The 25,986-nt window shown below is 42.5% G+C and overlaps 1 protein-coding gene across 2 annotated transcripts in view; it reads left to right on the top strand.

Moving 5' to 3' along the window:
* The first annotated feature begins 1,063 nt into the window (after positions 1–1,063).
* SEC63 (SEC63 homolog, protein translocation regulator) overlaps positions 1,064–25,986 on the top strand; it is a 46,896-nt gene continuing 21,973 nt past the window's right edge. The window contains exons 1-8 of one of the 2 annotated variants that reach the window (XM_039351138.1): positions 1,064–1,350; positions 10,935–11,034; positions 12,065–12,179; positions 14,956–15,068; positions 22,316–22,377; positions 23,939–23,997; positions 24,795–24,845; positions 25,803–25,911. In XM_039351138.1, the coding sequence (XP_039207072.1) occupies positions 1,227–1,350; positions 10,935–11,034; positions 12,065–12,179; positions 14,956–15,068; positions 22,316–22,377; positions 23,939–23,997; positions 24,795–24,845; positions 25,803–25,911 (733 nt within the window). In that variant the 5' untranslated portion in view covers positions 1,064–1,226. Of the gene's footprint in view, positions 1,351–10,934; positions 11,039–12,064; positions 12,180–14,955; positions 15,069–22,315; positions 22,378–23,938; positions 23,998–24,794; positions 24,846–25,802; positions 25,912–25,986 lie in introns of those variants that run through there. The other variant, XM_039351139.1, reaches the window with a different exon arrangement.

Below are 25,986 nucleotides of genomic sequence, written 5' to 3'. Positions count from 1 at the left end.
GAGGGCAATAGAATTGAGGGGACGACAGAGAATGAGATGGCTGGATGGAGTCACTGAAGCAGTAGGTGTGAATTTAAATGGACTCCAGAAGATGGTAGAGGGCAGGAAGACCTGGAGGAACGTTGTCCATGGGGTCGCGATCGCAATTAACAACAACAATAAACCATGTTTACAGCTTAATGTGTATATACTGTAAAAGGAAATCATACAGTAGTCTGTGGGATTGATGTGATGTGATTGATGTGGACTAATAAAATGGGGTCCGCTCATAGGTACTACTGTGAGAAACCAGTCTTTGTAGTTTCTTAATGACACATTGTGCAAACCTAAACAACTGATTGCAACAAATAGAATTCTTTATTGGCCAAGTGTGATTGGACACACAAGGAATATGTCTTCGGTGCATAATCTCTAAGTGTACATATAAGCAACAAGTGATAAATCATGATCATAGCCATACATACAATCATCATCAATCATAAGAAACAACACTCAGTGATAGTCATAAGATACTACATAAAAACAATCAACATAAATCATAAGATACAAGTGTGTTATTAAAACAGATCCGGAATTGATCCAATCACAGAACATTTTCACCCTCGCAAGTCGCAAAAGTACCTAGAAATTTCCAAAGAATTATAGTGTTATAAGCTCGACTGGGGAAAAAAAATCTCGGAAATAGGCAAACCACCTCTTGACAAGGAAGCTGCGGGTTTCCTCCATTTGGAATTTTGGAAGGAAACTTAATATTTTTAAACCCACCCCTTCTCCACCCACTATTATGACGTCACCTGAAACAAGTCACACCTGCTTCGGCGTTCTTTCGAACTACCCCGCCAAAAACCCGCCAGCCAGTCGGGCGGAGAGAGAACCGTCGGCTCAGCCAATCCTACTCGGGACCGGCCAAGGACCCGGAAGCGCCCCTTGCCACTGCGACGTCACAATAGTTGCGATGGCGCTTGCGCAGTGACACGTCGCCTTCCTTGGGAGGAGTGTCAGCTTTGCCGGAGGCGAGGGGGGCAAAGCGTGAACTGGCGCCGAGAGCGGCGGGCGGGCGGGCGAGCCAGCGAGGAGGGCGCTGCTCTTCCCGCTCCTCCTCCTCCTCCTCCTCCTCCCTGTCCCCCGTCCTCGTTCTCGCGGGATCCTTGTAGAGAACCGCCGCTGGGGCTGCTTGAAGGAGCGAGCACGCAAGCCGAGCGGGGGGGCGGGGCGTGCGGGCAGCCATGGCCGGGCAGCAGTTCCAGTACGATGACAGCGGCAACACTTTCTTCTACTTCCTTACCAGCTTCGTAGCCCTCATCGTTATCCCCGCCACCTACTACCTTTGGCCGCGGGACCAGCACGTCGGTGAGTGCCTCGCCACGCCGCCTTGCTCTTCCCGGCGTTTCCCTTCGGGGTGGCAGGCCCGGGGCCTCGGCTTGCCTCCCCCTTGTTCGCTCTCCTCTAGCCGGGCCTCGAGAAGGGGAGGTGCGGGGGTCCCCTTACCCGCCTCCCTCTTCCCTACCGAGCATTCTGGGCCTTCGTTTCCCCTGGTGTTGGTTCTCCTGCTCTATCCGAGCAGGTGGGAAATCTCAGGGCGGAGGAGTTCGGGCTTGGCTTGGAGTAACAACCTTACAGGTTTCCCTCCTACTCTTTGTGCCGTGGAGGCAGTTGGGTTAGTTCGTCCTGGAGCCCTGGTTAATTCAGCCTCTGGTTCTCATGTTAAGTAACTCTTGAGGGAGGGAAAGAGCAGGACCCATCAGGCTACACCTGAGAGGAATTGTACAATGTGAAGAGGCTTGTACAGGTAGTCCTCGACTTACAGCAATTCATTTGGTGAATGTTCAAAGTTATAACGGCACTAAAAAAGTGGCTTGCGACCGTTTCCCACGCTTATGACCGTTGCAGCATCCCCATGGTCACGTGATTTACATTTCAACACTTGATAACTGATTCACACTTATGAATTGCAGTGTCCTGGAGTCATGCAATCCCCTTTTGCGATCTTCTGACAAGTAATGTTAATGGGGAAGCCAGATTCATTTAACAATTGTTTTATTGATGTAGCAACTGCAGTGATTCACTTAACAAATGTGGCAAGAAAAGTCATAAAATGGGGCAAAACTTGACAAATTTCTCACTTAGCAACGTAAGTTTTGGGCTCAGTTGCGGTTGTAAGTTGAGGACTACCTGTACCTCCCCTTGCTCTCTGCAGAAATCCCAACAGGTGATTGTCAGCCTTCATTTCAACCCCTCCATAGAAGCCGAGACATTTCTTGCTACTTTGTAGTTCTTTCTAACATTTAGCCAGAATCTTCATTTGTGCATTGGCCCTTGCTGTGTTTTACATCACAATGCAGAACAGGATCATCCCATTTGCCCATGACCTCCTTTTAGGTATTTGTAGATCATTATCATGATTCCCTTTAATCTCTTTTGCCAACTCAGCATTCCTAGTTCCTTGGAGAGCTTAATTTCCAGATCTTTTAACACCTTGATTGCTCTGTTCTGAATTTTCTCCAACTTTATCGTGCTAAGAAAGGAACACCGCAATCCAAGTGCTGTCTGACTAGTGTCAAATGCCATAAACTGGACATAATCTAATAAATTGCTTGCTCATTTTCTGCTGGTAGTTACCCTTAGACCATTTTCACACACATTGCCACCATCAAGCATCCCTTGTCCTGTACCTATGCACTTGATTTTTCATATCTGAATACAAGGCCTTCCATGGGTCATACTTTATCATCTGCTGGGTTTCACTCTGGATTGGAGATTCTATCTTGGTTTATGGTTTTGATTCAGAAATATAACAAATTTCTCTAGCTTGGTACCTTGCAAAGAGTTTGACATCTGGAAGGCCATACGTTACTATTTGTTACAGAAAATAAAAGTGCATATGAATACAAAAGAATATGAAACATAAAAGAACATGAATATATGTGCATTGAACAGGCATATGCCAACTTTTCCCAACCAAGTGCCAAAGTAATTCTGACTAGGGTTGAAGGCTCTGTATTGAGAATGGAAAGCAGACATCAGTGTCAAGATTATAAACTTTGTCCAGGAAACACTGTATACTTTTGATTTGAAAGGGAATTACCAGATTTTATGTTGAAAGGAAAATGTTCCTATTATTGATTTTAATTATTATAGACTTTAGGACCAAAAATATTAATTAAATGACCATGCCTAGAAAGCATAAGGTTGTAATCATAGTAATCTAGACATTTTTTCCCCAGTGATTTTTATAGGATAGCATTTTGACATCAAGCTTTCTTCCAGTATAGCTTTTGTACATAAAGAAAAGCATTTGGTGTAATGGAATCTCAAGAAAGTGGGGCATACCTTGTCTCTTCCATGTTCAATTGATCATATAATTTGTTTTTGGGTAATATTGTAAATGAGATGCATTCTTTCTATATTTTTTTCCTTACTTTCCATCATAATGAAAAGAAACAGAAGCAGTTGTCCGTGTTTATAATGTGCAATTATTTATACCTCTTATTGTGAGATAATTCTGTAAATTCTTGGTTTTAAGTGGTTTTAGTAACTATCAGATATTTTATGTATGGCATTTTTGTCTCAGTATAAAAAGTAGAATGGGTATTTGGGAATAAAGAATTTAGTATTTCCAGATCACATATAGGATGATTTTGTAAAATTCTTTTATTTCCCAATATATAAAAATTATTTTGTAGAAACTTCTTCCCTAATATGTAGGTAAAACATGTTTTTCTTGTATAAAGTTTGAAGTGATTATTGCATTGAAGTAATATGTAGTAGTTACACATTTAAAACATTTTGACAGGTCCAGCTTTTTAATATTGGCACCAAGAATATTAAAAAATAATTCCCAAATGTTGTCTGAATTATAATCTCTTTTAACATTGCATTTGATGCTCTCAATACTGTTTATTTGTTTTTACAGTGTTTTAAATGGTATAGCTGTTGACAAGATTGCAAGTTTTTTTATATAAAATTATTTCTGGGTTTAACAAAAGTGATCTGATTTTTAAGAGGCCTCATTTGTTCCTCCTTACCTTAAAAATGTTAATCTTGAGTCTGAACAGGATTTGTTTTTTTGAATACATATGTCACTTCTATTTTGATACTTTATTCTTATTTTTGCAAGTAGATTCCATCCCTTAATTTGCTATGAGATTATTAGAAAAGTTGGTTACTATGTAATTTTTGAACAATTATGAGCTGAACATAACAAATCAACTAGCAAAAGATAAGCATATACAATATTTACAGGTTAACAAACCTGGCCCCAAGCTCCTGAATCTTTTAAAGACAACTAGGTAATCCATGACCTATTGGTCATTCTTTCAGGGATATTTGCTCACAAGATTCTTCTGTGCCTTCAACAGTAACACAATTTCTAATGCATTGCCTTCACTGGAAAAGTTGGGACACATTCAGAGACATATCCACCTTGAAAATAGCTCGTGTTGAACTGCATAGCACACTCAAACGTCAGCACAGGAAATGTTTTATGGCATTTTGTATTATGTCTTAAACTGTTTTATTATAATTTTACATTATAAAATGATTTATAAAATTTGCCTGGTTTTAGCTGTGCAGGAGTCATTGGATCCTGAATTTGGGATGCATTCTATAAGTTAGCCCATTTGAGTTACCTTGGTTTAAAAATTGTTGCCCTATGATGCACCATTTCGCCCAGCTAAAGATTCTGGGAATGAAAATTTTAGTAGTATATAGTTAGATAAATGAGCACCTTCAAATGTTTAGAAGTACAGTAGAGTCAGTGTGGAGCAAGTTTGGTGTAGTGCTCAAAACATCAGATTAGAAACTAGGAGACTGAATTCTAGGCCTGTCATAGGGAGAAAGCAAGGTGGGTAACTTTGGGCCATTTTCTTTCAGCCCTAGGAAGGAGGCAATGACAAACCACTTCTGGACAACCTTACCAAGAAAACTGCAAAAACGTTGTCCAGGCAGTTTCTGAGAACTGGGCACCATTGAATAAAAGGGGAAAAAAAGGAATTAATGCAAATGGGGAAGCAGTAGAGTTGCACGCTTCAAACATTCTTTCAGTTAGTACTGGACAAAGTGACTTAAATACAAACTAATTTAAATACAGTTAAGACAGGACTTTTCAACCAGTGGTATGGGTACCACCTCTAGTACATTGTCACCTGACAGGTGGTACGTGACCATCCTAGAAAAGTGGTAGCGGGGGAGGGGAATGAGCTGAACCGGTGGCAGCACCGCACAAGCCTGAGCAAGAGATGGCTGGAGCTGCAGGGCTGTCGGGGCTTAGCGGAAGCACCAGGATCAGTGCCACTTTCCAGCTGATTGGCACTTCTTCGGGGCTGTCAGGGCTCAGTGGAAGCGCCAGGATCAGCGCCAGGCTCCAGCTGGAGCTTGGCGCTGATCCTGGCACTTCTGCTGAGCCCTGAAGAAGCACCAATCAGCTGGAAAGCAGCACTGATCCTGGAGCTTCTGCTGAGCCCAGAAGAAGCGCCGATCAGCTGGAATGTTTCAGCATCTCCAGGGTCTTGTGATTTACATTCAGATGCTTGGCAACTGATTCATATTTATGACGGTCACAGTGTCCCAGGGTCTTGTGAAGTGACCAAAACCTGCTGCAACCACCCAGCAAATGGGGGGAATACAAACCAAACACCCCCCATCCCATCCCCACTGCCAATCCTCAACAGAAATGCTCACAACAATGAAAACTTTGGACAGGAGGAAGAGCGCTGCTGGGTGGGCAGGCAGTGTCTTGCTTGGCTGTGGCTTCGGGGGCACTTTTTCAGTGCCATTGTAACTTCGAACAGTCGCTAAGCAAACTGTTGTAAGTCGAGGACTACCTGTACTTTATCACTTTTTTTTTGGGTCATCAAGTTTTTGACACCTTGCTAGGCGACTGGTGGTACTCAGATATTGCCATATCCTAAAAGTGGTACAATGGGTGAAAAGGTTGAAAAGCCCTGAGTTAAGACATGCATGGTCATAATTAGATCTGTCTGCAATAAGTGTAGTGGGTAAAATAGAACAGTGGTTCTTAACCTTTTTGAATGAATCGCCCCCTTGAGCTAATGAGGAAGTTGTCATCGCTCCCCTCCCCCAACATAACCTCTCAATCACAACATAGGAAATAATTCTTCAATTTATGCAAACACTTTTTTTGTTTTCTTTAAAATTGTCATCAGGACATATCGATGCAAATAATTTATTTCCACTCTTTTTCCCATATCTCCCATATTTTGGCCAATGGCACACCACTGTATGGGTAGAGGCTGCTGCGCAACACGCATGAAGATAAGCGATGCGTTTTCACATATGTACGGCGTTCTGTACTGAAGCTAGCTGGAGGAACGTTTGAAAACACAATTCAATTCGATCTGATGTTTTTGTACGACAGATATACAGCGATTCACTGTACAAAAAAGTCTCAAAAGTGTCCCCAAAACTTCTCGCTCCATCGCCCCCATATCGCCCCCTTTTTGTCCCTTTGCCCCCGCATCGCCCCTTTTCGTTCCATCGCCCCCCTGAAAAATGAAATCGCCCCCTGTGGGGTAATATCACCCAGGTTAAGAACCACTGAAATAGAACAATCTGTGCAAAACTATGCCTAGTTTACTTATTGCAAAGTTAGATCTATGTACATATCCAAATAGCTCCTTTCAAGAGTAATTATGCCTACCATCTTGCTGAAAGCTGACTCTATCTTTGTATTAGGATGGATAATGGCAGTGGCAAGAATATCACAGATTAAATAGATGATGCATCATTGTTATGTCTAGCTATTAATGGTCAACCTTCACATCAGAATTTGTATCCAGGGACGTTTATTAATACTGAATCAGAGTTTGTTATAGCCGAAGTAGTCCATGTTCTGCCTTCCAGTTTAAATGGTTGTATTAGTTACGACAAAGTTTCTCTGTTTTACTGATAAAATGACCAGAGTTTTCAAAATTTTATTGTTTGCTTAGTAAGCCATAAAAGATTGATTTACACAAACCAAATTAGTATTATATGGAATCTATTTGGCATGTGGTTTTTTAATTTTTGAAATTCAGCCTTTGAAATACAGTAAATCGTATACAGTATTTAATTGTAAAGTAAAATTTCTTTTGTGTTTCAACCTTCTGATGATTTCATCAGAAATCAAGATTGCATTCCTGTAGACTTCTTGGTAACAATAAGGAATACAATATGCCATTGTATTCCTCTATTGTGTGGATGTGTATTTTACTTCCCAATCTAGGGAACAGTTCTGGCAACAGGACTTTTAGGGCAGACTCTATTTAGCTATTTAGCCTAGATCAGTGGTTCTCAACCTGTGGGTCGGGACCCCATTTGGGGTCGAATGACCATTTCACGGGGATCGCCAAACCATGCTGTCCGCCATTTTTCCCCTTTTCCCTAGCTGTCCTACTCCCTCTTATTGGTGGCCACACCCACTTGGGGGTCACCACAACATGGGGAACTGTATTATGGGGTCACGGCATTAGAAAGGTTGAGAATCACTGGCCTAGATGATACTGGCTAAATCAGTGGTTCTCAACCTTTCTAATGCCGTGACCCCATAATACAGTTCCCCATGTTGTGGTGACCCCCAAGTGGGTGTGGCCACCAATAAGAAGGAGTAGGACAGCTAGGGAAAAGGGAAAAAATGGCGGACAGCCTTGTTTGGCGGCCCCTGTGCCAAATGGGGTCCTGACCCACAGGTTGAGAACCACTGGGCTATATTCAGAGTACAGTGCCAGCCTTTTAGCATTTGAAAGACTTATGCTATGTATTTTAAAGAAGGACGTGTTAAAGGAGTTACTCAGTAATCTAATTTATACACTAGTTGTATGTTCATTTGTTTCTGGTTCTTTGTAACCTGATGAACCTGATGAACAATAGGTAACCAGTTATCTTAATGTCTTACAATAACAAGCCACCTATGTTTTTAAATGTGTCCATTTCAGCAAAGCATGATTGAGGCTAACCAAATATAAATTTGGGTACAATTTTGCAGTTATAAGTAAAAGCAAGTTTCTGATCTTCTTGAAGGTGTATTGGAGGATGAGAGAAAAGCATAATGCATGCAGTTACAACTCATTCATATAATAACCCTGGTCTTTTGTAAATGTGGCTACTATTGTAAATGTTTTAGGCAATTAAAATGCAGTGTGTGGAAACAACACTATTAAGGGGGCTACAATCTAGGATCCTGATGGGGAAAGAGAGAGATAATAATAATAATAATAATAATAATAATAATAATAATAATAATAATAATAATAATAGTAAAGTTGGAAGGGACCTTGGAGGTCATCTAGTCCAACCCCCTGCTCGGGCAGGAAACCCTACACCATTTCGGACAAATGGCTAAAATGTTCTCTTGTTCCACATTTCATTTTTCATAGCAGGGATGGGCAACATGAGCATTCACCAAATCAGTTAATTGCATACTAGTTTAATCTATTTTATAACCAAGTTTATGTTAGGCTGTATCCATACTTTTTTCAGTTACTCTTACTGAGACCCTTTTCTTTAAAATCATGCTCAGGAACCAACTAACAGTATTAAGTAACCAAAATACAAATTTGTGCAATGGAGCACTTCTAATACAAATTCCACATTCATTAAATTTGATTTATGATCTCATTTTTCTTATGCATTTTACAGTACACCTTAATTAATTTTGCTACACTTTTCCCTGTGAGTTTGATGACCATTAAGACTAAAGTGGCACCTATATATTGGTGGAATAAATACAACTGAGTTGGAACTTAAAAGCACCATTCTATGACTTTATTTTTAAACACAGAAGTAATTCTATTACGTATACAATATCAAATTAAGCCACACTTATTCTAGTCAGCTGCATTTGGTATTTTTGTATTTTGAAATGTTCTCTTTTCTCCCTTTCCACGTCCTGTCTTACTTTTGTTTGTGCTTTAGAAGCCTTTATCACATTTCAGAAGATTGTGTTAAGAAACACTTTTAAAATTTTTTTTGTTAGAAACAATTGTAAGTATAAAGATTCGTTTTAAAAACGATTTTACTATTAATGTAATTGTATTCAGTAAAACTATTTATACCCATGAGAAAACAGAGAATGGAAAACTATTGAGGATAAAATAAGAATTCCCCATTTCTTTTTTATTATGATCGTCAAGTGTAGTTTTCACCAGTTTGAGAGCTAGAGGAATATAAATTGCACTGTAAGAAGGAAACTTAATGCACAGTTCTGTGTATGCTTATCTATGAATAAGATTCACAAAACACTGTGGCACTGTTACAAATTGAGATGATGCAAGATTACATAGTACCACAATATCACAATAACGGTCTAAATTTCAACAGGTGACTACTTGCTTCCCCCCACTATTTGTAGGTTCTTACTTCATGTTAGAGTGTGAATTTGTTAAATATTCTTAACAAAGAAAGTTTGGCCCCAGTAAAAAAATAAAATTGTGTTGCATATTTGGGGGAACAAATTTCCATTTGTTTCTTATTCCCTTTGTTTTAAAAACTCCCTGAAATATAATTTCTCTAAAGTTTCTATAATGAATGTATTTCACCAATCTTATGGAGGCTGAATAAAATCTAGGTATTTTTTTTTTTTTTACTATGAAAAGAATAGCTTGTTGACAGTATAATTTAGTTGGCAGAGTATTTGACTTACATGTAGTATTTGACTGGTTTGGGTTGAATTTTTGAAAAAAAGTATAAACGGTGGCTTGTAAATTTGAATGTAGAAACCATATTATGTAGTGTTGTGTAAACCACAATGGTGGTAGAAGCTAGAGTTCCTGTGGAGTCTCCTCTCCATTTCTTTCCCCACACCCTTCTGTTAAACGTGTTAAGCTTTGGACATCTGTTAATGCAGTGCCTTTCTTTGAATAGATTAGATTGTAGTACATTGATTAAGAGTTTCGCTCTAGAAAGACATCCACTAACAAATAAAGCGGAATGTTAGTTTCACAGATTTCTTGCATCTTTCATGGTGTTCTGAGTGATCCTTCAACTGTTGGACCTGGAATACAGGCTAATATAGAGGGGGAATGACCTATCTCCATTCATGGAGATAGATCTACTAAGTCCCTTCTTTGAACAGAAGGATACAACCTTAACACCCACTAAATTCTAACAGTCAGTGCTAGTTGGCAGTGTTCCTACACAATCAATACAGGTAGTCCTCATGTTACGACCACAGCTGAGTCCAAAATTTATGTTGCGAAGTGAAACATTTGTTAAGTGAGTTTTGCCCCATTTTACGACTTTTCTTGCCACAGTTGTTAGTTAATCATTGCATTTGTTAGGTTAGTAACATGGTTGTTAAGTGAATCTGGCTTCCCCACTGACTTTGCTTGTCTGAAGGTCGCAAAAGCTGATCACATGATCCCCTGGTCACTGCAACCATCATAAATATGAAGCAGTTGCTAAGCATCTGAATTTTGATCATGTGACCACAGGGATACTACAATGGTTGTAAGTGTGAAAAATGGCCATAAGTCACTTTTTTCAGTGCTGTTGTAACTTTGAATGGTCACTAAATGAACTGTTGTAAGTTGAGGACTACCTATATTGAGTGGAAGGTATATGTTACCCAATGTTTTTTCCTTAACTACTACCAAGCCAGCATCACATTTGTATAGTCTCTTTTTGGTAACTCTTAAAATATTTGTGAAAGCTAAGTTGGGTTGTGTCTGGTTAATACGTAGATGGGATTTTTACTTTGCATTAGGTTGATGACTTTTAAAAAGTAAAAAAGGTTTTGAGAAGCTATTTCAGAAAACAGATGGATCATATTCCGTGCATTTGTATAGTAGAAGGTAAATAATGTTGAGGGAAAAGATGGAATACTTGCCTGTGCTGGTAGTATTGCAATTTTTTTCCTTTAAGATTTGAACAGATTAAAGAAGAAAGTCTGATATGTAAGATATTTTATTTTTATTAAATAGTAAAATTATCTTCCCCAGAGCAAATTCGTTTAAAGAATTTAAGAAAAGTTTATGGAAGATGCCTGTGGTATCGATTGCGATTGTTAAAGCCCCAGCAGAATATAATGCCTACAGTAAAGTAAGTATACTTTAATAGGATTTCTATTTTACAAGGTTTTTTTTAAAGAATTTTAATAAAAGCAGATTATTTCAACATTGTAAAATATTTAGAAAAATGATAAGGTCAGGATTTTACCAATAACTCCCAGGAGATGTCAATGAGATTTTAATGGTAAAGAAACTGAAAATGATTCCTAAGTCATGGATTGAATTTCAGGTAATGAAAGACTCTATTGAGCATCCAAAATGCAGTGTTTGGGGATTCACAGTTCTTCCTGCTTTGGGGAAAGAAAGATGTGTCTGTGATGCAGTGTTTTTAAAATTGTATTGTGGAAACCCTAGAATTCTTTATAGGCTGAAGATTTCTCAGTGGGAACTGGGAAACTTCACTGAACAACAACATCAGAAAGCCAACCTTCCAAGCAACTTACCTTATGGAGAATTGTTGGGTATGCGGATAGCCTTGACTTACCACCGTTAATTTAGTGGCCATTCAAAGTTACAACAGAACTGAAAAAAGGTGATAAGACTGATTTTCACACTTGCGACTACTGGCACATGTTCAAAATTTGGGTGCTTGGCAACTGGCATCCCAGGGTCACGAGATCACCAGTTGTAACCTCCTAACAAAACAAAATCAATGGGGGAAACCAGATTCTCTTAACAACTGAATGATTCCACTATAGCGAATTAGGTCATAAGATGAGGTGCAACTCATTTAACAACTGCCTTGCTTAGGGACAGAAATGTTGGGCTCAGCTGGTGTTGTAAGTTTAGGACTATTTATATGGCTTTAATATTTAAGGCTTATCAATTAAGCTGAGTGCCCACTGTAAATACTTGATGGGGCTGTAGAATATTGGCAGAAACCATTAGACATACTTGTATAATTCCTGTGATTTACAGCGATGGATAGAGATTATTTTGATTATTGTTTCCTGTGAAGTTAACTCTTCTTTAAATGTGGCTGGATATTTTGGTTGCATGGGATTTCTTTTTGAAAATTTAAATATTTAAAATTGCTTTCTCTTTTATTTTCAATTTTACAGAAAAGCTGTGTTGCTTGCTGGATGGGCACTGTTTTTGTTTCTTGCTTACAAAGTGTCCAAAACAGACAGAGAATATCAAGAATACAATCCATATGAAATACTACAATTAGACCCAGTAAGTAGCACCATTTTTCATTATTTAAATTAAATTTGACACTAAATATTTCACCAGGGCCCTCAATGGAATATGACATTCTAAGTCTATATATCTATTTTTCACTCCAAAAATCTTCTTCAAAAGACAGATTAGGGACACATGGAAAAGGGAGGGAGGGAAATCTGTTCTGCCAGTTGTGTTTGTCTCATGACAATAGGAAGCATTCAGCCAGCAGAGAAATGTTATTTTTTTTATTTGAAAAGTCATGCGAGGTAAGACTAGATGTAAATGATATATGACATTTTAAGTATTTCAGTTTTGAGTTAGTCACATTTTGAACTTTTGACAGAGGATCTTGTTTGAAGCTACATTGAATATCTGGCACTATTTCATAAAATGATGTAAATAGGCATGCAAAGTAAACAACATATTTACTAAACAGTGCCATTTGTATTAAAACATAGAAATGCTTTTCTGGCCTAAAGAAAATGCCTTACAAATTAAATGTATTTTAAAAGTTTTTTGTTAAAAAAATATCCTTCTATGAAGCAATGACACATATCTCTGAGTCTGTTCATGTAAGGACTTTTTTGCACCTCCAGTTGTAATAGGAGGAAATAAACCTTTCATTCTTCTTCCATGTTAACAGGAAATTGGGGAACAGTCCAAGGTAAAAAGATGGGACAATAGGAAGAAAAAAAGGGAAGTTAGCAAACAACAGCAGCACAACAAAATAAAAGCATTAGGGTTACTTCATCACAGCCTCTTCTGTAATTAGAGACAACTAGATCAGGGATCCCCAAGCCCCGGTCCGTAGACCAGCACCAGGCCGCGGCATACCAGAAACCAGGTGGCGCAAAGAAGCAAAGCCCCATCCATGGGATACAGGCAGCGTGTGAAACCACACCCCTCTGGTCCACAGAAAAACCTCTTTCCATGGAACCGGTCTCTGGTGCCCCAAAGGTTGGGGCCATGTTGTAGATAAAAATCCTGTCTGCAAATAGAAGGAAAAGAACTACCGTAGTTACAGTTTCACAGTGGTGGTTTAATTTAATATGCTGATCACCAAAATTATCTAACAGTGGAAAGCAAATTTGTATATGTTCTTTTTGAAAGTTGAATAGTTTATTTAAAAGATACATTTTTAAAAGGTGTAGGTCAGCTGTACGTAATTGAATTTTGACTGTGTTCCTCTATTTACTTATGGAGAAGTAGAAGACATTGAATAATCTAGTACTTTTTTAAACATTTAGAGAATTTTTCGTTTTTTAAAAGTGGCACTTATACATGCTTTCCCCAAAAAAATTCTCAGTGCTTAGGACTTACTCAGATGGAATTTAAAATTTGCTTTATAAACTTTAAAGAAAGCAGAGCGAACAACAGCAGCAGATTAGAGGGATTATATCTTAGAATTTCAGTTGGTTAGATCAGGGGTAAGCAACCTTGGCTCTTTTATGATTCGTGGACTTCAACCCCCAGAATTCCTGAGCCAGCCATGCTGAGAGGCAGGGAGAGGTTTCCAAGCTGAGCCGTGCTGGCTCAGGAATTCTGGGAGTCCATGAGTCATAAAAGAGCCAAGGCTGCCTACCCCTGGTTTAGATCTATTTTAGGACTGTCAGAGCTTTAGATAATAGGACCGCATGTAGTGCCACTGAACAACCATTTGTTTAGTGACTGTTCAGGTTACAATGGCAGTGAAAAAAAAATTACAATTGCAATTACATCTGTCACGGGCCCTGTGGTCATGTGATTGAGAATGGCCACTCAAGAACCAGCCTGGATTTCTGGCTGTGGCAGCAGCCCATGGCCCCATGATTGCCATTTGTGACCTACCCAGCTGGCTTTCGGCAAACAAAGTCACTAGGAAGTCAGAAGGAGGTTGCAAGTCATAGTTGCATGATGGTGTCTCCCTTAATGACCATTGATGATTCTCTTAATGATCATGGCAAAAAGGTTCTAAAATTTAGTGTGGTTGTGTGGTACCTTACTTAAAGACCATACCAGGTAACAGTCCCTATTGTGGACATAAATTTAGTTCTGCCTGAATGCCAGAAATAGAATAAGTCAGTGGTGGCGAACCTATGACACAGGTGCCAGAGGCAGCACTCGGAACCCTGTCTGTGGGCACACGTGCCATTGCCCCAGCCTTGCCTCTGCCCGTGACCCCCTCCTCACCAGTAGCCCCCCTGGAGGAGAGTCGGCCCCGAGCTTGGCGCATGCAGAGCAGTGCAGCCAAGGACATGGCAGCCAGAAAGTGTAGACAAGACTCTGCCCTCACGCCCCACTGCGTACAGTTGATGCTGCGGGACACAGGCAGAGGGCGTGGCCGCCATGGCACTGCTGGGCTGCCTGGGCAATCTGCGGCAGGCCCTGGAGATGATGAGTGGCCCCGTGGGCAGGCAGGGTGGGGTGGAGCAGGAGCGGGATGGGGTGGAGTGTGGGCGAGGCAGGGGGTGGAGTGGGGGTGGGGCCAGTTTTTGGGCACTCGGTCTCTAAAAGGTTCGCCATCACTGGAATAAGTGATTGTATCACTGTTATTTTACTGGCTTTCTCAGCCACTATTGTCTATAATAAATTGTAGCTCTCAAACTCTTTTCTGGATGTAATGATGAATTGGATGTGGGCTATGAAACTAAATTTTAGTAGTATATTATTATGTTGTATTTGAGGTTTGTTGTTGAATAATCAGAGTCAAGGTGTAGTGAGTTTCAGTAGAAATTACTTTCAGGTAAGTGAAGGTGATTGCATCCTTTAGGTATTGCAAATAATTAATTTGTACCTCTTATTTTAATAGGGTGCAACAGTGTCAGAAATTAAAAAGCAATATCGTTTATTATCGCTGAAATACCATCCAGATAAAGGTGGCGATGAAGTTATGTTTATGAATATTGCTAAGGCTTATGCAGCGTAAGTTTCTTAAGTTCTGCTCATAGGAGGGAATGTTATTGTAAGCAACATGAATATACACTAATACCATATGTTTTCTATATGTTTCAACCAGTTTGTCTACTTACAGCAGTTATTACAATAAGAATTGATTTTGTTTTCTTCTAAGTATATAAGTTGATTTGTGATTCTGGTTTATAAAACAAGCAAAGATCTAAGGTTTCCTAATCATTTAGAGTAGATTTTCAGCCATATAAAGGCTTCAGAGGAAGAGAAAATCAGTTTACTATAAATCATTTTGTCCCTTTTATCATGAGAAGTGCTCATTTAGACCTCAGAGGAGCCTTTTTATTACTGGGGATAATACTGGCTCACTCCCATTTCAAATTGCATTTTCTCCTTGGTTGTTATCAACAGAAGTTAGTAATGGATACACCTTGGTGACATTCTTGCATGCTGTTCTTGTATGTATACTCTGGCATGTCTGTCTTCTGTGCTATTTTGGTATGGATCATCCTGAAGATTTTTAAGTTTTTATGTGGCAAATTTTAAAGCTTTGCTTTGAGCAGGGATAACGTGCACCCTTGAAACAAGCTTTCTCCAGTACAGGAGATGGATAATCCACGGATGGATAATCCACGGATGGGTTTTCTCTGTCTGCCTGCTCTTGAGACCAAGTAGCCAAAGCTTGACACGCCCCCACTTCCTGTGGAGCCCATTCTTAACTTGGTCTCTGCTTGAGAAGACTCGTTTTGGCGTGGCTCTCAGCTTATCAGGTTAGACAAGAAATCCATTGATTGATTATCCCTTGATAATTGGCTTCCCCTTCCAAAAAAATTGCCACCTATAGGAATTTAACCACAAAATTTTCTGGGGATCAGTCCTGATCTGAAACCTAAAATTAAAAAGGGGATTGGTGGGGAGGGAAACTTCCCCACAGATATCAGCCAGCCCCAGGGCTCTGGGGGGTGGAAAGGGGGGGAAGAAGGCATCAGCAGAGACGACTTGCTGAACCTTTCCCCCAACCACTAAGTTTTCCTTGGGATCATCCCTGATCCTATATTAAAATTGAAAAAGGGGGTGTGGGGGGGGGAAACTCCCCACGGATCCCAGCCAGCCCCAGGGCTCTGGAGGTGGAAAAGGGGGGGGGGGAAGGCATCAGCAGAGACCACTTGCTGAGCTTTTCTCCCCAACCTTCCAAGGGATTTTTTCCTCAAATTGCGGGAAAAAATAACAATCTCCAGGTCCGGATTCAAACTTGAATTCGGATCATCGGAGATTCCCTAGCAGCCCAGGGCAACCGCGGGCGCCATTTTAGTTGCCGTTTTCAGGCAACAAAGGCAATCCCTGACTGGGATTCCCTTAAAACGTCACCAGCGCGCCAAATTTAAATCCCCGGGCACAAGCAGCTTCTGGGAGGCTGAGGAGCTTATTTTCAGAGGGACACGAGCCGCGGCCACCCTCCTTTTTAAAAAGCCGAAGCACAGGAAGGGAGTAAGCCCCAACCAAGAAACGGAGGCTTGAGAACCCTCCTGGGATCCGCAAAGCCCGTTTTCAGGGAGAAACGAGCTGCGGCTGCCATCTCTTGCCAGAGGAAGGCAAACCGAGCTTAAGGAAGCTCCACATCATATCTGGAATCACTGATAGAGGCGGAATAGGAGCGCACAGCCAGCGCTCCACCCCCGACACACACATATAATAATAGGACAAAATATAATAATAATAAAAATAAATACATAAATTTTAAAAATAATAATAATAATAATTAAAAAAAATTTTTTTTAAAGCTAAAAATTAAGCGACTGCAGGGCCAACAGGCCTAAAGGCAGAACACACAATATTATCATCATCACCATTATTGTTGTTGTTGTTATTATTATTATTATTTTACTATTATTGTTGTTCCTATTATTAGTATAATAGTAATAGTATTAATAAGAATTAATTCCGCTCTAGGTGACCGCCATTTGATACCTGCTGTGTATTAAGTCAGGCCTACAGACCCTTTTGAGGTCGCCACTGATATTTTTTGCCTCCCTTTTCCTTTTTCTACTGGTGCACGTTGCCTGGTCACCTAAGGCCTCCGGGCGGAACCCAAAGAGTGGTTCCAAACGTGCCTTCGGTCCCTCCCTCAGCTACCGTGACCTTAGCCCAGAGAGAATATTTTTGTTGTGGTCGGGTGATCAGGGGAACAGTCCTGGTACTTGTTCCAATTTCGCTCCCGCCAATACTTGCCTGCCTGAGCGTCTTCTCAGTTTTTTTGGGACTGCTCAAGCGGAATGGAGGGACCCTCGTTGCCTCAATCCATGAGCACGACCCCTCCACCTCCCAATTACGGCTGCAACACACCTTCTGACCAGAAGGCGGCAGGCAAGTGCAAAGCGAAGACAAAACACTCGCTCAAGAGGCCCTCCAAGTTGGCGGAAAAGCAAGCCAGCCGTAGGCACCAGGCCCTGGAGAAGGAGTTCTCCAGAGCGCAGAGGCAGGCCCAATTGGAATTGGTTCAAATAGCGGCCACCGAGATGGAATTACCCTTGGGTCCATCCACATCAACCCAGAGCGCGTGGTCCATTCCAGGAACACCGCAACCACTGGATCCGCCATCTACATCAGCCCAACAAACAACCACGGCGGCAGGCACAACCACTGAGTCCACCTCTCCACCTGCGGTCACCACACCCAAAGGTAATGACATAGGGGACATCTGGGCAGATGGACGGCTAGAGGCCCTATTAAACAAAGTGGTGGACCGAGCCCTAGCACAGCGCTCCGCCCACCACGACCAGGGGCCCTCCATCTCAGCCATGCCACACTCGTAACTCCCCTCAGAGTCCTCAGGCATTCAGGAACCCGTCTCCCCGGCCCAGTCCTCCATGAGTGGTTATTCTTCACCACAAGAGGAGGATCAACCTGGGATCTCTATGTCAGAGGATGAGGAACTTCCCCCTGAGCCCCCATCAGGGGGATTATTTAATCCCAACCGCTTCCTCACGATACTACGCAAGGCCACAGCCATTGCGGACATGGGGACGGATCAGTTTTCTCAGCCGCAAGCGACACCGGCCACCACATCCAGACCCGTATTCGTAGAAAAGGTGACAACGCAACACCATATACCTTGCCCCGCCATTTTCCTGAAAGGGATCAAGAAGCCATGAGACTCTCCCGCTTCCTTCCCATCAGTGAGTGGTACGGACAAAAATTATACAGCACTGCCACAGACCTCAATGAGGCCTTAGAAATTCCTCACGTAGATGAAGCCTGGACCCCCTTGGTCTCCCAGACAGCCATGGCTGGGGACCTAGTGGAGGCCCTTAAGGCAGATGACAAAAAGTGGGAACAAGCCTTTCGCAAAACCCACCAGACATCGGCATGGGCCATCAAAGCAGCCACCTCGGCCTCCTTTTTTGTCCGGGCCACCCTCATCTGGTTGCAACAACTACAAACCATAGTTCCTATGGAGGACATACGAACACACCAGGACCTGGCTAAGATGGTAGCAGCCACAGAATACGCTGCAGACGCAACGTTCCAATCGGCCATTTTTTCATCCAGATCCATAGCATCCAACATAATTGCCAGGAGAATGCTATGGCTAAAACCCTGGCAAGCTGACACCAAGGCTAAGTGGCGGCTAGCGACCGCCCCTTACTCAAGCAACGGTCTGTTTGGGGATGCCTTGGACCCCTATCTTGTAGAGAACAAAGACAAGCGGAAGGTCATGGCACACTTGAACAAAAGGTCAGACAAACGTACCACACCTTACTTTCGTAGGCAGTCCTTTCGCCAACCGACAACCCCGCCTATCAGTCAGGCACCCAAGCCATTCACTCCCAGGCAGAACAAACCGTACGGCCGCCCCTACGACAGACCGGGGTTCCAGCCCAGACAACAAAACCAGTCGAGACGACCCTTTCGTGGAACGGGTCGTCCGTACCGGAAGACAAAATGACTCCTACATAGACCTACCCATTGGAGGAAGACTAGCTCACTTCTTCCACCAGTGGGAGCAGACCTCCACGGACAACTGGGTACTACAAACCATCCAGTCCGGGCTGTCCCTGGAGTTCCTGGTCACACCCCCAGACCGACTCATCAACTGCTCGGTCTCCAGGAACCCCACCAAACGCAAACTCATGCAGGAGGCCATCCAACACCTGTTTGACATTCAAGCCATAGAACCGGTCCCAGCGGAATACAGAGGCAGAGGATTTTACTCCATCCTCTTCGTGGTTCCAAAGACTTCAGGAGGATGGAGGGCAATCCTGGACCTAAAAAACCTCAACCGATACATCACATACAAAAAATTCAAGATGCAATCCCTTCAGTCCATCCTGGGAAGCATCAGAGAAGGAGACTTCCTGGCATCGATAGACCTCACGGAAGCCTACCTTCACATCCCCATACACCCAAACCACCGCCGGTTCCTACGTTTCTGTTACGGGGGAAAACACTTCCAATACAGAGCTCTCCCCTTCGGTCTATCTTCGGCACCCAGGGTATTGACCAAGATACTAGCAGTGGTAGCCGCCAAACTGAGAAAAATCCCAATACGCGTCCAATGTTACCTAGACGACATACTAATCCAAGCAACATCCCTACAGACAGCTCAGGCGGACGTAAGGACCGTCATTCGCGTACTCCAATTACACGGATTCTCAGTAAACTTTCAGAAGAGCCAGACAGTTCCCTCGTCCAGGCTGCTGCATCTGGGGGCCACGATAGACACAACCAACTGTATGGTCTATCTCTCCCAAGACCGGGTGGCCGGCATCAGGGAACTGGCTCGTTCACAGGCAACGTTCAGTTCCGATACTAACACTTTCCCAATTATTGGGCAAGATGGTATCGGCCATAGCCATTGTACCCTGGGCCAGGCTCCACCTACGGGAACTACAGTGGTTTCTGCTCCCTGACCAATGGCAGAACACCAGCGCATCCAACCACCTAGTCAGGGTCACGGCACAAATCCGCAGGGCGCTACGCTGGTGGTGCTCTCGGGCCGTGACCAAGGGGTCACCCTTCAAGGAACCAGTCAGAGTTACCATCACTACAGACGCCAATCTGTATGGTTGGGGAGCTCATCTGGACTCCCAGTTTGTACAGGGACGTTGGTCCGCCACGGATTTGAGAAACAACATCAACTGGCTAGAACTCAGGGCTATCCACCTAGCCTTGCAACAATTCAAAGACAGAATCAGAGGCCACCACGTTCTAGTCCTAACAGACAACGTAGCAGCCAAGGCGCACATCAATCGGCAGGGGGGACCAGATCAAAAACCCTGATGACAGAGTCACGACTCCTATTCAGCTGGGTAGAGCCCAATCTGAAGTCACTAAAAGCGGAACACATATCGGGGGTCAACAACCAGCAAGCGGACTTCCTAAGCCGCACCACAGTGGAACCTTCGGAGTGGGGGCTACACCCGAACTTGTTCCTAGACATCTCCCGCAAGTTCGGGTACCCGATCCTCGATCTGTTCGCATCATCAGACAATGCCCAGCTCCCCAGATTTTACTCTCGTTACTTCGACCCGCGAGCAGAGGGGACGGACGCTCTGAGAACTCAGTGGCCTCAGGGTCTGCTTTATGCCTTTCCCCCACTACCACTCATACCGGCGGTCATCCGCAAGCTGATTCAGGAGCGGGCAGAAGTGCTCCTAGTAGCACCATATTGGCCACAGAGACCGTGGTTCGCCGACCTGATGAACCTGTCTCAGTCGCCCCCATGGAACATTCCCCCTCATCAAGTGTTCCTACACCAGGGAACCATCAGTCACCTGGAACCCCAATGGTTACAACTGACCGCCTGGCACTTGAGCGCCAGATAATGGCACAGGAACTATTCTCTCCCGGGGCCATTACCATAATTCAAGCTTCACACCGTCCGGCAACAAACCGCATTTACGACTCCACTTGGAAAAATTTTTGCCTTTGGTGCAGGGAACGGCAGTTTGACTTACACAAACTCTACATCCCTCAGATAGTAGATTACCTCTTGGAGGGACTAGACAGAGGCCTCGCCCCGCGACCATCCGCAGGCAAGTGGCGGCCTTGTCCACCCTCCTCACCTGCACGGATTCGGTTCCCTTAGCTCACCACCCCAGGATCCGCGCCTTTATCAAGGGCGCCTATAACACCAGACCTCCAGTAATTCACAGGTACCCGTCCTGGGAACTACCGCGAGTCCTTCACGCACTCACTCGGTCACCATTTGAACCATTGGCGACCGTTTCCTTGCGACACCTGTCGCTAAAGGTGGCGTTCCTGATTGCCATCACATCGGCCAGACGAATTTCGGAACTGGCCGCACTGTCAGTCAGAAACGACCTATGCATTTTCCACAAGGACAGGGTGGTCCTTAGGTTAGATCCTGCCTTCATACTGAAGGTGAATTCACTCTTTCACAGGACACAGGAAGTAATTCTCCCAAACTTCTGTCCAAATCCAACACAGGACCGGGAGCGGCAGTGGCATACATTGGACGTCCGCAGAGCCTTGCGGCGTTATATAAAGCGTACAGAACCCTTCCGCAAATCGGAGGCCCTATTTGTGTCATTCCAAGCGGGCACCTTGGGGCGGAAAGTTTCCGCGGGCACCATTGGAAGGTGGATCCGAAGCTGTATCGCAGAAGCTTACAATGTATCATCCCTGCCGCCCCCAAGTCATCTCACGGCCCATTCCACCCGAAGCGCTGCAACTTCGGCGGCATGGGCTACCAGGCGTCAATCGAGGAAGTTTGCAGGGCCGCGACATGGTCCTCGCCTTCCCCGTTTATACGACACTACAAGATAGACCGCTTTGCATCGGCGGACGCCTCCTTTGGTAGGAGGGTCCTCTAGCAAGTTGTCTCAGAGATCAATCTACCGGCCTTATCTGTTTCCCACCCCTTGGGACAGTGAGGCTTTGGTACGTCCCATCCGTGGATTATCCATCTCCTGTACTGGAGAAGGGGCGTTGGTCTTACCTGAACGCCTTTTCTCAGTATGGAGATGGATAATCCACACCCACCCCAAGGCCAGCAGGCCGCTAGTAGGGAGCTGAGAGCCAATACCTCGTCAATAATCAGCCAATTCGCCCTCGTTAAGAATGGACTCCACAGGAAGTGGGGGCGTGTCAAGCTTTGGCTACTTGGTCTCAAGAGCAGGCAGACAGAGAAAACCCATCTGTGGATTATCCATCCGTGGATTATCCATCTCCGTACTGAGAAAAGGCGTTCAGGTAAGACCAACGCCCCTTCTAACATAATTGTGCCTCTTATTTTGTAGTTTAACTGATGAAGAATCTCGAAAAAATTGGGAAGAATATGGCAGCCCTGATGGACCACAGGGTAATTCCATAGTTTATTGTATCAAGTCATAATTTACATAGCATCCTGACGTTTGCGCTGTGATTTATTCTATCAGTAACAGTTTTCATTTTGTATACTATGTTTGTACAGTAAAGTCATTTATCTTCGTAGCTAAGTATTTATGAAATTTTAATTGTGAAGTTTTGATAAGCCCCAGTACTGTGTGGGCTAACTTCAGTGTCACTCATGCCATGTTATTCAGAGATCTAGCTTCATCAACCTTTAATATTATTGGCTTGTTTGATTACAACCCCGCATAGAAATGTTGTTTAATTTACATTTTTGCTTGCTACATGGGAATAGTCGTTCTTATTTACATACCAAATCAGACTGAATTCTGAACATTCCCAAGCCAGAATTTCTTGCTATCAGAACATTCTGAAGAATTTGGAATATTTCAATTTCAGTGTCATATCTATTGTAAATTCATAACTAGTGATATTTCCAAATCAATCGATGGCTTTTCTTGGAATAATTATAGAGCTTCCACTCCCTATGGGACAGTTGAAGGGAGGTTGTTTACATAGGCATGGAAGACAAGGATAATGAACGGTTGTGTTGTCCTCAGTTGCTCTCAGCAGCATGATGAACTTGCTCTAAAGTTACTTTGTAGTAAGCTATTCAGTTATTTAGAGCTAAAACCAAACTGAGTATGCATAATCCATTCAGTTTGTACATCTTCATCAAGAACATAATATTTGGAGTTGTCCTTACATCATCCTAGGTCAGTGGTGGCGAACCTATGGCATGGGTGCCAGAGGCGGCATTCAGAGCCCTCTCTGTGGGTACACACGTCGTCACCCCAGTCCTAGGCCTTCAGCTGGGTTTTATAAAACCTTTTCGCTTTAGGCTTCCACTGCTGTGTGCAAAAAAAAAAAAAAAAAAGGTTCAATCAATCAGTCAATTTCAACTTCTTGCGGGAAAAAAAAGATCTCGCAAAGTTGGAATTGATTGATTAAACTTTTTAGTCCCACCCAGTCTGCCGTTACCACCGCAGCCACGCCCACCCGATTGGCCACACCCACCCGGCACCCGATGATGCATATTGGGTTTTGGATTGCAGTTTGGGCACTCAGTCTCTAAAAAGTTCGCCATCACTGTCCTAGGTTCTAGGGATGTTTATTTAAGAGTGATCTCACAAGGTTGCCCCTCAAAATGGATGGGATTGTCTTGTTACATGGAGAACAGTTTGTCACCTAACACTTAGCTTGGGTTGTAGTTAGCTATCTTTTACAAATAAATACAGCTTCTTTTCATACCTCTTGATTTTAAAAGAACCCTGCCTTATCTGTGAAGGAATGTTTATCTCCTTAAGAGCAAGATTATTCCTGTAGTCATTTCTGCATCCACATATGTACCATAGATAGAGCTTATTTTAAAAAAATATTTTCCTTACTATTTTTTTAATAAGGGAAAGGTTCGGTTGAAAAGATGTATAATTTACTGAGCTTGTATGACCGAAAAAATTTATGTTATGTTGTATGTATGTTGACTATATTGCCATATTTTGTAACCTATTTTGTAACCTATTTTCTTGCAGCTACAAGCTTTGGAATCGCATTGCCAGCTTGGATTGTGGATCAGAAGAACTCTATTTTGGTAAAGCAACTCCCAGTTTGGCTGTATTAAGCTGAAAACCTTAGGACAGTTGATAGTCTACAGAGGTTTTTTTAAACAGTCTTTTAGAGAAAAATGACAGTCAATTGATGGGCGTAAACTGTTGCCAGCTTTGGGAAAGTTAGCATTTATTCTACTTGGAGCTTTAGTCCAGTTCTAGGTTTGCTACAGCTTTTAATGGCACTTTAAAAAATGTACTTTGCCTATGATTTAGTTATGGCGAGTCTTGGAGGCTTTCTTTTATTGCTGGGAGGCAAGGTAATGTAGCAGGTTCCAGTGATAATTTGATTTTTCTTACCCTGTTCTGCAAGGTTCAGATTTCTGTAAACACGTTGAAGTACAATCTTGTCACATTGCCATGCTGCAGTGAACATAAAAATAACTGAATTGCTGGGAATTTCCCCCCCTGGATATTTAGTTTGAGATGTTGTTGCATATTTTCTGAGGTTACTTAGAATAATCTCATCCGGTGGTTCTCAACCGTGACTGTTTTAAGATGGATGGACTTCAACTCCCAGAATTCCCCAGTAAACACACGCTAGCTGGGAAATTCTGGAAGTTGAAGTCCATCTTAAAATTGTTAAGTTTGAGAAATACTGGTTTTATCCAAATCTAGCGAGGAAAATATAGGAGTCTTTTAAAATATGACTTCATTACCTACTTTGTTCCTTAAAAATTTCTTTCAGTACTTATCTTTTTATACAAAAAGATGTCTCTGCCTATGTGAGCATTTCTGATTGTAGTACAATGTTTCTGATATTTCTTTTCATATTTCCTAGGTTTTGCTGGTTTATGGATTAGCATTTATGGTTATTCTTCCAGTGGTCGTAGTAAGTATTATTTTAAACCAAGGGTGAAAAGTACATTTCACAAAATACAAAGTATGTACATACCAAATCTTGCATTCACAGACTCAACCATCCCAACTTTATGATGATAATTTTCTAACCTGGCAACTTACATTTATACCAGTGTGCCAAATTTGTGCAGCTAATTTTAAGTATGTCCTTGATGGTTCAGACTCTGTGGTTTCCAGTTTTTAGAAGGTTGATCGTGTCCTAGCTAGTTTCTATTGTTGGCTAAAACAAAAGGACTAGCATTGGAATTCTGAGTGTTCAGAGATTTTGACTTTCACGCGGCAATGTTCTATATTGCTGCGCTATATCGCTTACACCAAAATACAGAAAAATGTGTTTTGGATACTTCTTAAACATATATAGATGATGAAGCATGAAAATAGGTGCTCAGTTCTCTGCTGAGCAGCATTTTTACGCTTATTAATACAAAAGGTTAACATTTTAAGTTTGTTGCATTTTCTTCTTTGCAGTCATTTTGTTTTCTGTTTTTCCTGACCCTTGGCACTATGCTACATCATACAAAACTTTCATGCAATACAGATTCTTTGTATCTTTTAACTTTTGATATTCTGATGTCAGCTGTAATCTAAACCAGGGGTCCCCAACCTCTGGTCCGTGGACCAGTACTGGTCCGTGGCATGCAAGAAACCAATCTGCGCAAACCAGTAAAGCCCCATCTATGGGATGCAGGCGGCATGCAAACCTACACCCCCTCCGGTCTGTGGAAATTCCTCTCTCCATGGAGCCGGTCCCTGGTGCCCAAAAGATTGGGGACCTCTGATCTAAACTGCTGGAGTTTCTGTATAATTCATTGCTTTCATAGGAATTATGCTCTTGAAGTCACAGAGGTTCAAGACTTTAGAGAATAGTAGTATATTCACTGCATTTATGCATCATTAATGTCGATATTTTTTGTTTCAAATGACATAGGGTTCTTGGTGGTATCGATCCATTCGTTACAGCGGAGACCAGATTCTCATCCGCACAACCCAAATTTATACCTATTTTGTTTATAAAACCAGAAACATGGATATGAAAAGTAAGCATTTTAAACCGGTTAAATGCTAAAATACAAATGTGTGCTTCCTTTGTAGTTATTTAGAGATAGACCTGC

The sequence above is a fragment of the Crotalus tigris genome, unplaced genomic scaffold (assembly GCF_016545835.1).
Source record: "Crotalus tigris isolate CLP2741 ecotype Arizona unplaced genomic scaffold, ASM1654583v1 scf7180000018371.15429387391:27106975, whole genome shotgun sequence".
NCBI lineage: Eukaryota > Metazoa > Chordata > Lepidosauria > Squamata > Viperidae > Crotalus > Crotalus tigris.
This window is presented reverse-complemented; position numbering and strand designations above follow the sequence as displayed.